Source organism: Xyrauchen texanus, chromosome 43, assembly GCF_025860055.1.
Source record: "Xyrauchen texanus isolate HMW12.3.18 chromosome 43, RBS_HiC_50CHRs, whole genome shotgun sequence".
NCBI classification, from domain to species: Eukaryota; Metazoa; Chordata; class Actinopteri; order Cypriniformes; family Catostomidae; genus Xyrauchen; species Xyrauchen texanus.
This window is the reverse complement of record NC_068318.1, coordinates 21,647,807-21,663,804: the sequence shown is the minus strand read 5'-3', so window position 1 is coordinate 21,663,804 and position 15,998 is coordinate 21,647,807. Positions and strand designations below refer to the sequence as shown.

The following is a 15,998-nucleotide window of genomic DNA, read 5'->3' as shown; positions in this document are numbered from 1 at the left end:
AAGTGTCATAGAAGTGCCACAAAATTATGTGGTTGCCTCAGAACCTGTGTTTTTCATGCCACATTTGTCTTTTATGACACTATCAATTAGGTTTAGTTTCAAGGTTTAGGGAAGGGAGTTAGGTTTTGTTGTTTTGCAACTCGAAACTTTAAAAAAACCTAATTTGTTTGGGAGAACATTTAACTCGCTTTTAGTGCAACAATGTGGATATTTTAACTTGGAACTGCCGCAATACGTGTAAGTAAACAACTGTGGTGAGCAGGGCAGGGTCAAGCGGCATCTGGGCAGAGCAAGGCCGGGAAGATGAGTGATGAATGAGGTCCACCTGTGTGCCACACCGGTCATGCATTCTCGCTTTTCCATGAAATGTTACACTGGTGCCGAAACCTAGGAAGGAGGAAGCTGGAACCAGCTTAACAAACACGAAAGACACTTGAATCATACTTTTCAGTGTACATTTCAACAGCCATGTAATTTTCATAAGATCAGGCTGGAAAAATGTATACATAAGATATTGTAGTCTATTGTACTCTGTACTCTTGTACTTGTATTGTAGTCTACTCTGTAAGGTACTTGTAGTCTAGCGCATATACAGGTATATGCCCAGTGCCCACCTATTATTCTATGGATATTGCGTATGCTCACCTAAAATGAGGGATGATACATATAGCCGCCAGAACAACGAGTATGCTTTTGACCTGTAATTTGCCAATCTAATTACGTGATGCCGCAGCACCCTTGAGTGAATTGTATTTTTGTACAGTGTACAGAGAGTCTCTTTAAACGCGCATGGAGCAGCGGGAGGAGGGAACACTAGACTAAGTTACGGCTAGGATAGACAGTCCAGCTGTGTAACCAATCAGAACATTAGCTGCAGCCGAGATGGGATATTTTCTAACCAATCATACTTTCCATTTGAGAAGGTTTAAGGTTTCTAAAGTCTGTGGTGAAATGCTAATGCGCTAGCAGCAATGGGGCCGTCATAATTGCACTGTAAATTTCAATCATTTCACTTTATATTTCTTAGTAAGAACACAACTGATAAATTCACAGTATGCCCACCTCTTCTGTCACCACTACTTCACTTAGTTAAAGCTACCGTATGTCTTCAGGTTTTCGAGCCTGCAGACCCTGGTCACTATGATCTGTCACTGAATGGCAAGAGATGCATAACGATTCTGAGAAATACTAAATCAGACCAGTCAAAAACAAACTTTTGGTTGGCCCTCAAAACCTTGGTAGAAGTATCTTTTTTTATTCTCTGTAACATTTTCCTGAGATTCTTTCCATTTGGGGGAGAATAAATACCCCCAGGGGTACTTATTTTGTTCCCTGGCTTTCCCAGAGAAATCAGCATCCTGCAGCACATCTACACTGCGACACACACACTTTCATCATGCCACTTCCAACCCTTGGATAGCTGCAAACAAGCTTCTGGTTCAAATCCATAGGAGCTTGTTATTTATCATGACGTATCATGAATCTATATAGCAGCTCTCTGAAAAATAATAAAAATACAGAAGCATAAGATAAACAAGGATAGCAAAGGATGTTTATAAATGGAGAGTGTGCCATGCACTTCCTCCCTGCTACGTGACTCGAGTTATGGTGTTGGAAAACATGGCTCGTTTTATGTGGGAGCTGTTTTTCCTTCACTTGTTTTGTGTGAAGTGTCATGCACACAGAGGTAAATTGCCAGCCACTTGCACCTGTGTGTCAGCGCACTCGTCTAAGGGCTTCTGCATGCTGCATGCTTCTTATTTCCACCCTAACCACATGCCTGTCCTCTTAAATATCTCTGCAACCCTAACAACAGAGCATTTCTTGATTAAAGTCCAAAGATACAGTACTGTGCATAAGTTTTAGGATGTCTTAAAAAAAAATGACATAAATAGTTTTCATTTATCACTTAATGTAGTACAAAGTCCAGTAAACATAAAAAAGCTAAATCAATATTCGGTGTGATCACCTTTGCTTTAAAACAGCCCCAGTTCTCCTAGGCAATGGTAAATGGTCTGCACTTATATAGCGCTATTTTTAACCTTAGAGGTTACCAAAGCACTTTACACTGTGTCCCAATCACCCATACACACTCACAGTCACACACCAATGGCGGCAGAGCTGCCATGCAAGGCGCTAGCCTGCCATTGGGAGCAACTTGGGGGTCAGTGTCTTGCCCAAGGACACTTCGGCATGTGGAGTCGTGTGGGCCGGGAATCGAACCACCAACCTTGCGATTGGCAGCCAACCCGCTCTACCACCTGAGCCACAGCCGCCCCTGGACACAGGTACACCTGGAGAATTTGGAGAATTTGCCACAACAATTTAGGCTGTCTCAATTGCTTCTGTCTCTTTATGTAATCTCAGACTGACACAATGTTCTGTGGGGGGCTTTGTGGGGGACCCGACATCTGTTGTAGGGCTCCCTGTTCTTCTATTAAAAATGTTTCTATTCGCAAAAGTAATGTTGGGAGTCTAGCATTTATATTTCCTGTTGACACACACTACAGCTGTATATATAAATAACAATCTTAAGACAAATGCTTTTGTGAAACATCTTATGTGCCTAAGACTTTTGCACAGTACTGTATGTTGGAAAAAAATAAAGAGAAAAAAAGATGAAACTAAATGAAATAACCAATGCATACTAAAGTAAACAACTTGGAATGAAATCACTTATTACACCTGTGCATACATACAGTATATACACATTATAAAGATACTATCCAGTTATCAAGCAAAATGGCAAGAAAACAGAAAACCCAAACAGAAAAACTCAATTTTGGAATATCACCATCTGGTGGGAGAGATAAAATGTGTGAGTGATTTTAAAGCTCTACTGTAACTTACTGTTGCTGCCAGGATTTCCTGATTTAGAATTTATTTTACTTATTTGGCTTCCCACTGTATGGTGTCAGACTACTGATGTCACCGCAGGGGCACATTACATTGTGGGAAAACCAAGTATATACCAATCAACACTGGTCTGCATTCACTCTGTAAAGCCAACTATAACCTCTCCTGAGAAATGTCTTCATAATATCTAATAGAATCACAGGCTGAACTTGTAGTTTCTTTAGCATTCTGCACAAGAATAAACTATCTGTACAAGAATATTCAATGTAAACAGAAAAAGCAACCAAACTTAAGCACTTAACTAAATAAACATGTAATAACAAGACGCTGGGTCTGTTCTAAAACCTAGTGAGTGGCCTCGCTGCCTACTGCTTACTGTGACTGATTTGGTATGATCTACATAGACAGCAACTAAATTAGCACTCTGCATGGGAGACTCGACTCAATTGGTTCTCATAGAGTTCGATGTTAACATGTTGCTATCCCTACAATCAGCCTGCAAACACAAAGTGGGGCACAAAAGATGCTAATAAGCATAAAAATACCCAACAACAAAAAAAACATGCATATTTTGGGTAAAATAGTACGTTTTTAATTGGACTGAATAATGTTTTACAGTTTTTAGTACTGAATGAATGCTAAGAATATTTATAATCTACATTGCTATAGTTTCATTAGCATGTTACTAAGCTAACATTCAGCCTGTCAGACATAAACTTGAGGACAAAAACAAATATAAGATGCTGGTAAGCATAAAAATACAAAGAACACACAGAAACGGTCAATTCGTGATATAACCCTAACTATTTTTAACAATAGTTTTTGCAGTTTGGATTGAATTATAAATATAGCCTTTTTAGTATGTTGCTAGGCTAGCAATTAATGTGTCAGGCACAAAAAGGGTCACAAAAAAACAACCATACTATGCTAGTAAATATGAAAATGCATAAAACAAACAAACATTGGGTAAAATAGTACATTTTTATTGAGACAGAGCTATCTTTAACTATAGTTTTCCATTAGGGCTGCTAGCATCATCGTGACAACCGGCACAGTTGTGGCACAGTGGCCCCGGCGATTATGCACGTGACGTTAACAAATACATTTACATAAAAGACTTTAAGAAATCTTTAAAAAATTTCTAAAAATGTTTTATCTTTAATTTGTATAATAAAGTATTAGACCTTTAGTAACTGTTTTGTGGATTCTTTATCAATAGGACGTATTCATTTTCAGTTTTTTAGAGACTTCTTGATTTTGCGCAAGAGAGTGCATTGTTATGGGAATGGCTTATTCACAAGATACGATGGATGGATGGATGGATGGATGGATGGATGGATGGATGGATGGATGGATCGATCGATCGATCGATGGATGTGGTAATTGGCCCTTAAACACAGCTGTGGTTAACAAAATTGCCACCGGAACAGCCCTATTTTCAGTACTGAATGATTTCTAAATATATTTATAATCAATTTTTCTTGAGCTTCGACATGTTAATGTCAAACTATAAACAATCTACATTTCTTTAACTTCTTTCACCATCTTAACCTAGGTTAGCTTGTCTCAATGCACTCTGTGATTGTGAATGATTCTGCCTAACATCATCATTTGTGTTCCAAGGAAGAAAAAACAACATGAGAGTGAGTAAATTATGACAAAATTGTCATGTAAACAAGCTCTTTAAAATGCTGCCTCTTTAGGATGCACACTTGAATTTGGAACAGAGATATTGTCTCAACAATACAGGTTTTGTTGCACAAGCAATGCAATGTTATGTAATGCATGCATATCCAAGTATTCTGTTATGAACATATTCCACCTGCAATGATTTCAGGCATGCTATCACAATCCTCTCCCATCTTTTAGTATCATTTCACTCATCAAACCACTGTAATCAACGGCAATCATCTTTCGTCTCTCTCACTGTAGTAAATGAGTTGCATTCTAGTATCTTTGGAACACTGTCTACAAGAAAGCAAAGCTGCTGTGTGCATGTGCAGCTCCAGGTATCCTTCGAACAAAGAAAAAAAGTTTTAAAAGACAACAGAAAACCAATGTTTTGCTCATGCTGTTATGTTGTCATATACCCGGTGAAGTCTCAAACTACAGTTTAGTAATAAGGCCTGATCCACACTAATACATTGTCATTTGAAAATCCATTTAATTATGTACATTTATGTCTCTCATCCACCCTAGAACAGCTTTTTTGAAAATACAGTCCATGACTGCACACTTTGAAAAATTAACTAAAAACCTTTTTTAAAAAAAAAGGTTTTAAACTCAAATAGATTAGTGTGGCCTATTAGTAAAAACTAATAGCTTTTCAATAGAACGTTCCCTTCAATATGTTATGCCCACACTTCCTGTTTCAAAAGGTAACACAGCAACACAAGAAACAAACCCTAAACCAATTGCATTGTGACTTTAAATGTGTGAGAAGTACATTTTTATTTTTAGTAAACCATTACATTCTGCCTATAAGGACAGTTTCAGATCCAAATCAAATCCAGAGAAAATTAGAATTTCTGGGGGGAGAAAAGATATCCCATACACTTTTATCTCTTATCATTGTCTCTCTATATGTTGCTTTGCTCTAATCTCTTGTGCACAGCAGCCAGCATATAAATCTATATAACAGGATGCATTGCGAGTCCAGAGGACTTATTATTATATTGGAGCTGAAGCTGACATTCTCTTGAGCTATTCTTATATAAAAGCTTATATCAGTTGTACTGTTGAATGTGAGGTTATACTTACTCGAATTAGCATTTCATTTTATAATTTAGTGGATGACCTGCAGATAGTCACGGCGCTTATGACTCAATTTGAAGGCGAGTATGAATTTTCCATTCATTGGCATGGCAAAGTCATCCAAAGGTTATAAATGCAATATCGATTCATTACAATGGCAAAGTAAATCATTGACACTGGGATAGTTCACCCAAACACTAAAATTCTGTAATTAAATACTCACTTTCAACATTCTATATAAGTTATACTTAACATTCCACTAAATATATACACCATGTATATGGGTAAATGTAAAATGGGTTTGGAAAAACACGACGGCCAGTAAAATATTTTTTATTGAATGTTGATTTTTTGGTGAACTAAACCTTTAACTAATTAAAAGAAAAAAATCACTAAAATGGAATGGTAGACCTAGACATTACCACAAAAAAAAACTACATTTATATCAAATTTAGAAAAACAATATTCATCATAAAATCAAGCACCTGAGCTCTAAATAATCTTATGCCCTGAAAGCATGCATCCTTCTTAAGGCATCCTGATAAATATGCAACCGCTACTTCTTATTCTGCTGGGACATGCAAATGAGCAATTGCAAACATTGCTTGATAAAGTGTCAAATTTTAATGAGATGAGCTATCAGCTCTAACTTAATCTGTTTTTAAGGAGGCGAAAATGAATGAAGAAACCCTACAATGTTTATATTTACAGTCTCTAGGTTTCAAAATGTATTTGACACATGTAATATAACATGAGCAATGACATCATCGATTTCTGCTAGATGAATTCACCAACATCTAACAGGTCATTAGCAAGTCGATGAGGCTTGTAGGGTTCACTTATAACAAAACTTCTCAAGGGAATTTGGGCAATTGTGATTTGAATGTCTTATTTCCATTGATAATGACGAATTCAACTGAAACACATGCAGATATTAAGCAGATACCAGGGAATTAAGCAAGCTAGAGTCCCCAGTTCAGTTGCACAAAACATTTTCTAGCCATACACTGAGATCTATAAATCTCTAAATATGTTACAAGTTCATGTTATGATGAAAATTGACTTTTAATACTATATTCATTCAAGTGGAATAACATGTGTTTTTAAGGGCAGGTGTTTTTATGGCAATGTGGGCAAGAGAGAGATATTTTGCCAAAACAAAATCTGCTCCTTCACAGAAGCAAAGTGGTTGGGATCAATAACAAAGAGTTTGTGATTAATGAGAAAAAATCATTTCAACAGTGACCCAAAAAGGCCATTAAGATTTCCACTCAAGCATTTAGCATTAATTATGAGCAGCTTTCCATAAGCCTCCATGAAATTCAACAAGCAAAGCAAAGTCGGCTCGTGGCTAAAAGCAATTCAATGAATGCTGAGTCAACCGCAGTTTCATTCTTAAATGCGTGTTGCATCTTTTCATTCCACTTAAGATTTATTTAATATTCTGCTCAAAGCATATCATTCAGTCTAAACATTATAACAACATGCTCACTGAGCACTGGCCAAAAATGTCTAAATGCTAACCGTCAAGTTGATGTTTAGAAATTATTGCATGCTGATAAAAATACTTGAAATTCAAAGTGAGTAAAACAACCTCAGCTGTGATCACAAATCTTAAATGTCAAATTTGCATTATTTTGTTGTTTTATCAGTCCGCCTAAAAATAAAAGGTACCAGGTTTTTCAGGATAAATAATCACTGCAATTGCCAGGTTTGCGGCCTCAAATCTTTAAAAAGATGGTTACGAGTTTTGATTCGTAGTTTGTAGAGACTGCTGCGACATTGAGCAACATTATTTGAATTTACTTTTTCAACTGTGATTGGTCGCTTTAGATGTCCTTCAGATGGTGGTTCTTGGCCATAATAAGCTGCAATGTGGACCAGACTTTATGTTGTTTAGCCAAAAGTCTGACTATGCCAGACAATGTTGGCTTTAACTGCCAGAAAAAAGACTGATAGCTCAATATATGCCATTTTGGTTGGAAGACTTCTATATCGACAAGTAACATCGCGTATTCCTTTAAATCCGAGATGCAGAACAGATTAGCAGAGCTTATTAAATCAGGGTTTGGGCAGGGTAAAGGCACAATCCCTGATAGCTCTAATTGAAATATCCAGGCTTTACTCAACCCCTTCTCTCCTCATGGAGGCCACATACTGATCCTATTGTGAACAATCAGTGCATGTTTTTACAGAAAAGAAAATCTTTCATCAAAATGTAATAACTTGCTCTGCCTCTGACAAAACATTCCATTTTGGTTTTGGCTGGCATCATCAAACACATATTATATTTGACTCCCTCCAACCACCTGTTATATAGACAATACTTTTCATCAGTTTCTGAAGTCCAAACAACATTAACATGGTCATACTGCAAACCGTTGTTTGTTTCTAAATGTATTGTCACCTGTATTTATACCAACCATGTGGCGAATGTTCTTCAACCATGCTGAGCCTTTGATGTCACATCATGGATACAACATTTGCAAGGAAGTAAGTGAGAAAGAAAGACGTTTTGTTCTCATAACTGTTATGGTTAGGGTTAGATTTAGACCCCATTTACACCTGATTTTAAGATGTGTCTCGGGTGATCCGATCACGTGTTCAGGCAAGACAAATCACTGTTCACACCAGGTCCCTTAAATGTGTCTCATGTGAACACTTGTGTTCGGATTTCGAGGGGAGGGTCTTTGATTTCATGATGACATACATTAATCACTATGTCGCTGTGTTACTGCATGATATTAAAGCCCAACAGCCTACTGTCAGGGATTGCATTCAGGACTGATTTACATTTACACATCAAATGTGATATGGTCACATGAGTTATGACTACCTCCGTGTGTGTTTTTTTTTTTTTATCAGATCACAAAACGTTTTAGACCCCATTTAGACCTCTATTTAACGCTGACCACTTTTGATCCAATCATCCAAAATGCATCTTAATACCAGGTGTAAATGGGGTCTTAGGGTTTGAGTATATTAATGTAATTACTTCTCACATGATTCCAAAAATCGGATGCGCTGTGTCCATTCATGTCCATTCAAAGAATTTAGTTCTACCACATTTGCAGTGCGTCACGCAACTGTAGTTCCAGCTACTGCCACTGGAAGGGGCAGTTCAGACATTTGAAAAGCATACACAGGATTTAACAGACAAAACTTTCCACCTTTTGTAGACGATTTTTCGTGAGATCAGTCCTGTCAAATGGGTTGTGAACATCATTTCATTTTGACTTTAAGAAAAGAAGAGATGTTTTAATCGTTTGTAACTTTGTTTTATTGCACCTACTGAGGACAACATTTTGTTGATTTCCATTGTAAAATAAAATAAGAATGGTTTAGATATAATTTGCATACACAAAGCTTGAGGGGAAATTGTACACAAATACTGGATGGTGAAAATATATTTTTGTTATTTTCACTTCACTTTCTAGATGAAGTGAAAATAACTTTACCCATTTTCTACAACAAATCTATAGATTGAAAATCTCATTTTACAAGTCATTCCTGACCTCTGCCTGCGAAGTCATACATTTTTTCCACAGTAATAAGACTGAGATGAAGTCTGGGTGATCAGTGTTATTTGAGATTTTTGCCTCTTCATCATGTAGCCAAGACAAGTTTGACAGGTTCATTAATGCTTCAATAGTGGAAGCATGTATGTTCCAACAGTATGCCATTAAAAAAATAAATTCCATAGTAACACAGCTTTGCCAAAAGCATGTTATTATGAGCTTCAGGCCATGGGACCCCACTCACACGGATGGACTTCCAGAAAGATGAAAAGAAATGGCCTCTAACATTGCATGAATTCAAACCTAAATAGTTTATTTTAAATTGTCAATCAGTTCTGCAATGCAAAGTGCTAACTGCTTTGAAAAATCCCTTGGTCGCTCTTAAGCGAATATTTGAAGTGTCAACGTTTACAATAGCATTTTGTTTGACATGTTGGTTACACAGAGAGAGTGGTATTGCACAGCCAACATATATAAGGGCTGCATTCTTTTGACGTGACAACCCATGAATAGCCCCCTCTGTGGATGTTCACAACAGAAAATTTTAATCTAAACTTTTGGGTCCATCATACTTCACAGAATTACTCATTGGGCACAATGCACAGTTTGAAACAGCTTTAGTGAATGGGTGCAGTCTGTCAGAATCCACATTGAGACAAATGAATGAAAACACATGAAAGCATACAAATCATAGGACATTTGAGTTTGCAACATTTATGACTTATTTTGTACAATTCCTGATTAATTAGAGGGATAGTTCACCCCCAAAATTAAAATTCTTTCATAATTTACTCACCATTATGTTGCTCCAAACCAGTTTGCCTTTCCTCTTTGGTACACAAAAGATATGTTTGGGAGAATGTTAGCTTCAGTCACCATTCATTTAGATTGTATGGAAAAAGTGGCTATGAAAGTGAATGGTGACTGAGGCTAACATCTGCCTAACATTCCACATAGGTAAGTCATACAGGTTTAGAACAAAAACATAAGGGTATGTCAATTATGTCAGAAGTTTCATTTTTGGCTGAACTATCCCTTTAAGCATTACTTAGATTATGGGCATATGCAGCTGAATAAACAAGAAAATTGGATGCTGTGGAAAGTAATGGAAAAGGCAGAGAGCAAGACTAAGATTATCTCCAAAGGTTCAAACTAGTGCCAACTCAATAAAAAAATAAATAAAATAAAAACATTTTTGTGAGATACACTTCCTGGTAGGGTCCTCCAAAACAGATTTGATGAGGACCATGCATTTTGACGCACAATAGAGGAGAAATCCATTAAAGCTTGTACCTCACAGACCTGTGCATTAGAGTACAATTTACCTTAAAACGCAGCAGGAACATTACACATTAGTTTTTCTATTTCTGAAACTCAAGGACTAATTTTATAATTCATGTTATGCTCTTTATCACAACCAAAATGACTGTGGCTAACCAGCTTTGCCTGCAGATGTGGGGATTTCTGAAGGGGTTTGCTTAAATGAGTACTTCTTAAGGAAAATGCATTTCGACAAACACAAAATCACATTCCCTTCAAGTAAATGAAAATGAAAGCCACAATGACAAACTGAGAAGAAATTGTGGTCCTCAAAAGTACATCAATATAATGGCGACACACACTAACATCTAATTTTACCACTTGAGGACATGTGCAAGCCCTCTTGTCCCTTTTTATCAAATTAGCAACGCGGTAATTTCACATCTGGATTGAAATCCGCAGCACTTACTCTCTGTCATCATCAGCATCTAATCTAATTTGCGTAATAACACAGCATGCTGAGACTCTACAGGACTGTGTTACATTGGTAAGATGTGGCTGCACTTGAGGCCTTAACCCTTGTGCGACCTTCGGGACATTTTTGTCTTTTCATTTTTTTATCATTTTGGCTGTGTTAATGCCAACGACATAGATTTTGCCAAAGGTGTGTGTAGAAGAGCTCTTTGTTTAGGAAATGGAGGAATCAGGAGAGAGCAAAGCAGGGTCAAGGTTAGGTCTTTAATTTGGAATGCTTTGGGGTACACACACACACACACACACAACGGTAACTGTCGATGTGGACATCAACATGATAATGTCAAAAGTGCTCTCTCTCTATTGTAGCTCTATGGTGTGCCTTTTATATCTCCCTCTGCATCTCTATAACGAGAGACAGGTGTTAGGGGTAATTATGAACCAGGTGACAAGGCTTACCGCTCTCTGTCTCCCGCAGACCAACACATGACCATGTCCCCATGCCACAGGGTGTACTTTTGGGGGAATTTTGATATTTCAACCTCAGTTCCTAAAATACTTCTATAATGCACTGTGCACACAAAATATTTACACAGGACCTTCAGAAAAGAAGTCCCCACTGAAACCAATACTTGATCCCAGTGCCATTAAAGCATAAAATCATGAATTATATGATATTATCCTTTCATTCCGGAGCCCTGGCATCAAAATTAACCACCAGATGGCACAATTGTTCTCATGTTTAGCCTATGGAGCAAATACATGCTTTTTTCCTATTTTCTGTTTGATGTATTATAGAGCACTGCAGGCCAATTGAATAAATTATGCAGCTAAAATTGTGTGGGTGTTTTGGTATTGATTAATATATAATATTGTCATGGCAGTTTTTTGACGTGGACATTTTTGTTCTCAAAGGACCTCTAAATAACTTTTTTTATTGATGCACAAGGGTTAATAAAGGACACCTTCAAACTAAAGATACTGCAATTTTAACACTAAAGAAATAATTCCCCCAAAAGAAAGTCAGTTTGTGTCGATACGATCAAATATCGATATATTGTGATACTTTTTCTCACTATATTGTATCAATACTTAGATCCATGTATCGTGATATATCATGATATTTTCAGTGCAGTCAGAGACGCTTCTATGAAGCATGAAAGAGACTGAAACTGATCCTGCAGGATTCACAGTTTCTCTCATGGACATGCTGACCACTCTCGCGCGTTCTTAATTTGTACAATCCCAATGTCATTTCTTAAAATGCCAAGATTGCTCTTTCTTTCTATCTGCAATCTCATTCTCTCCCCTACAATCAAATGAGCATAAATACTTCCCATATGCTACAAAAAATGTCTGTGATTAGCCACGGTCTGGTAATTTGTTTTTATTTCACTCACCAGTATTTGAGTGGTGTAGTGTCAAAAGGTTCAGCACCGAGAACTTTTCACTGTGTGCTGAAAGTAAAAGCTTTGACTCTTTCTGTGTGATGTGAGTCCAAAGGCTAGATCCATGCAAATAATTTGTTATTTAATAACGTCGCTTTTAATAGTCACTTCTACAGGTCTTAAAGAGGCCCTATTATGCTTTTTGAGGTTTCACCTTTCCTTTAGTGTGTAATAAACACATGCTCTAAGCAGTTGACCAACCACAACAGACTGGGACAGCTGTGTCTGTGCAGACTGGGCTTTTGGGAAAGGGGAGCTTTAAAGAGACAGGAGCTACAACAGAACGTTTCAGACAGAAGGTGAAAAGAGGTGCTGCAGCAATATACAGTATGAGAAATATAATTCACGATTCACGATTTGGAGGTTGCATTTTTGCCACTAACATTGCATTTTTACTCCACTGATAGTTAGGTTTAGGTTTGGGTTGAGGGATACGGTTAGTAAAACATGAATTTCTCTTCAGCCTGTACAGCTGAAATCAACTCGTTTTTGGTGCACCTCCATGGACATTTCACCCAGAAAATGGAGCTCACGCATGTCCATACGCACATCAACACTTACCACTTTGGCCACAGGGGGCAGTGTTTTAAATTTCGGTAAGCACAGACCGATTTTAGCTAAAGAAAAGTCAACCTGCTGTGTCTGATTTCACTTTGAAGTCAGTCAGCTATTCCAATTCTATTAACAACACTGTTCCCATCTCACAATTTTACTCCAAACCAAAGTAATCTCTTTCAGTTGGGTGATCTACTGAAGCTTCGTGAATCAGTTTGAGCTAGTCATTAACAGGAATCGGTTTCAAACCAAAATGTTTCATTGTGACATTGTAAAACATCTTTCATGAAATTAATGGTATTGTAGCTAAGAGTCTCGTTGAACAGTTTAGAGCTCTGCTCTTTTTGCTCTGCTGTCAACTGCTGATTAAACGTCATGACTTGTATTCTTCATGAGCAATGATCCCTAAGTCTATTTCAAAGGCGAGTTCACTCTGTTAAATCACTGTACTCCATTCGCTTTGTGTGAAGTTGGCCACAGCTGTGGCACAAAATTTCTATTTAATGACATATAATTCCTTTGTTGGCTGAGACTGAGTTATATAAGTGGCAGGGGGCTCAATAGACAGTTCAGGCCTAGGGGACGCTGGCTGGAGCATTGCAGGGGTATCTGTAGCTTCCTGGCAATGTACTAGCAACCAATGCCATCTTGTTTCTCTACCTCTATACCAAAGAAAAACACTCTTAACACCTAACACCTAATCTCTATTAAACACATTCATTCAATGCAAGTAGGACAAGTATGCATATTTGCTTAGCATAAGAAATTTTTTTTGAAGAGGGACATGTCACGGTCAGATGTTGAGTATGTGCATTCTATTCTAAGCACTTGAGACGGCTCTTAACAGGATGAATTGAGTCCTCAACACATTTCCGTTATTCATATGACCTTAAAGTCACCACCGTTGTTGTAAAAGGATTTCCTAGAACATAACGTCATTCACTGGCTTACAAGTTCATAGCCATTGCCATTGCCAAATAATGATGCTTGATTTCTATATCAAATCATGCATTGGGAATTTAAGAGGAAAAATGTTATACAATATATTACAGCATTTCTCTCATGAACCCATTAATAGAATCAACTGTTTTTTCAAGATCAAACCAAATTTTACTCTGCAGACAACAGAACTGACAGGGCATATGTTCAGCACGTGGTGTATATCCTCCGCAGATTAACCCGTCTTGATCTGCTCAACTAGAGCAGAGTTAATCAGTACGGATTTGCAACCAACCATTTACCAGAAATTAAAATCGAACTGCTGCTCTCGTAAATTGCTCACTATGTACAGTTATGCACGTGTGAAAAAAGTGTATAAGTTTTGGCACTCAAACGCACACTAAATGAAGATGCGTGTCTGCCAAAAGGCGTTGGGAATTATGATTCATTAGCGAATCTGTTCGTTCGGGCGTCATCACTCAATTGTGTTCTCACAGACAACCCCGAGCAGCATTTTAAGTTTCAATTTATAGTCAAATTGCTTATCACATTATTTTCACTATTAGTTATAAATTATAGCCTATAACGTTATAGGTTTCATATGTATAAAATGTTATTTATAGTTTCAAATATTGTTTACATTGTTAAGAAAATTGCTTCGTTGTCAGTATTAATATTGTTAACTATTAATAATTAGGATTTTTCCCATTTTGCTAATGCCATTGTTTCCATCTCACAATTTTACTACTAAACAAAGTAACCTAATCTGCTACAGTTCTGTGAACTAGCAAAGCTCTGCGAATTGGTTTGAGCGAGTCATTAAAATTAATCGTTTCAAAGAACGATTAATTTGTGTATCGGACATCACTGAAACGCAAGGGCTGGATTTGGCTTGAACATGGGGGTTGCAGTGTGAAGCATTTACATGTTTACATTGATCATGGTATAAATATTGGGGGGTTGTCCTTGCTTGTTTTGATTATTGGGTTGGGGGGTGTACCCCCCATCGCCTTTGGAATCTACGCCCCTGCTTAAATGCACACAGCTTCCTCACAACCTTAAGTGCGCTTTTCACAAAACTTTCAAATGCAAATATGATGTCAACCCTCCGAAATTCTGCAAGTATATCTACAGTCAATACAATTATAAAATTATACCCATCGTGACCGTTTGAAGCCGCATTAACGTTGCAAAGTTGCACTTGTCTTAATCTATTGATCTACGCTTGATTTGCGAGCGCGTCAAACATGAGACAAGCACAAGCTTTAATGCGCATCACCAATCGCTTTCAGTAAAAACACTGCTGAACACTTTTCGAGGGATCCTTACATCCTTTCCAAAAGATGCAGCGACTTTCCCCAGATCATCTTCTTACCTTGTTGAATCAAAGCGAAGGCTATTCCGGTCAGGACGACCCAAAACACAGGATACTTCATGGCGAATGAAGCAAATCTGGGTCCGCTTGAGGAATGCGTTAATTCTTTTTTCCTTTCTTGCAAATACCCAATTGAAAATCCGGAGTAATAAGTGAAGTGTAGTCCCAGGCTCTAAGTAACTGCGAAGTGGACACTCAGTCACCTACGCAGGCGTTGAGAAGTCCCTCCTTCGGTGAGGTATTGGCTCTTGGTGCGCGGAGCTGCTTGGATAGGCTTCCCCATACAGGATTCAAAAGGAGCAACCTGCTGTTTTAATTTGCTCTAGAAATGTGACGCTTGGAATAATTTTCCTAATCAGTTTTGCAGCATGTCCTAAGGCTGCATGCAAATCTTGTTGTTAAGTCATTTAATAATCCTATTGTTGAGTTATTATTTAGAACCAGTTTTAATTTTCCTTCATGCCCTGGTAGAATTAATTCACCACTCTCTCAAAATTAGTTTTTTTATTCAAATGTATTATGGTGAGGAAATGCGCTTATGAGAGAGGCATCCATGGCTGTTATTAAAAACATGACGTCAGCTCTTCCTGCCAATTAGTGTATTAACTAAACAAATGTTGGCCTATTTCCAAGAATGATTAAAACAATACATACTTCCTCTTGTAAGCAAAACACTCTACAAAGGCATCCACTTTAGTTATGCAGTATCAAATACCTCCTACACACTACACGACTTTCAAAGACATCAGATGGTGGTACCGTTCATATTACACAACTGTGTTGTCATGGATGTCGTAGCGTTTTCAAATTACAGGACGA

At 37.6% G+C, this 15,998-nt stretch overlaps 1 protein-coding gene across 1 annotated transcript in view; it reads right to left on the bottom strand.

Annotated features, from left to right (window-relative positions):
• ntm (neurotrimin) overlaps positions 1-15,342 on the bottom strand; it is a 459,449-nt gene extending 444,107 nt beyond the window's left edge. The window contains exon 1 of the mRNA XM_052116028.1: positions 15,180-15,342. Within this exon, the coding sequence (XP_051971988.1) occupies positions 15,180-15,240 (61 nt within the window). The 5' untranslated portion in view covers positions 15,241-15,342. The remainder of the gene's footprint in view (positions 1-15,179) is intronic.
• Positions 15,343-15,998: the final 656 nt, after the last annotated feature.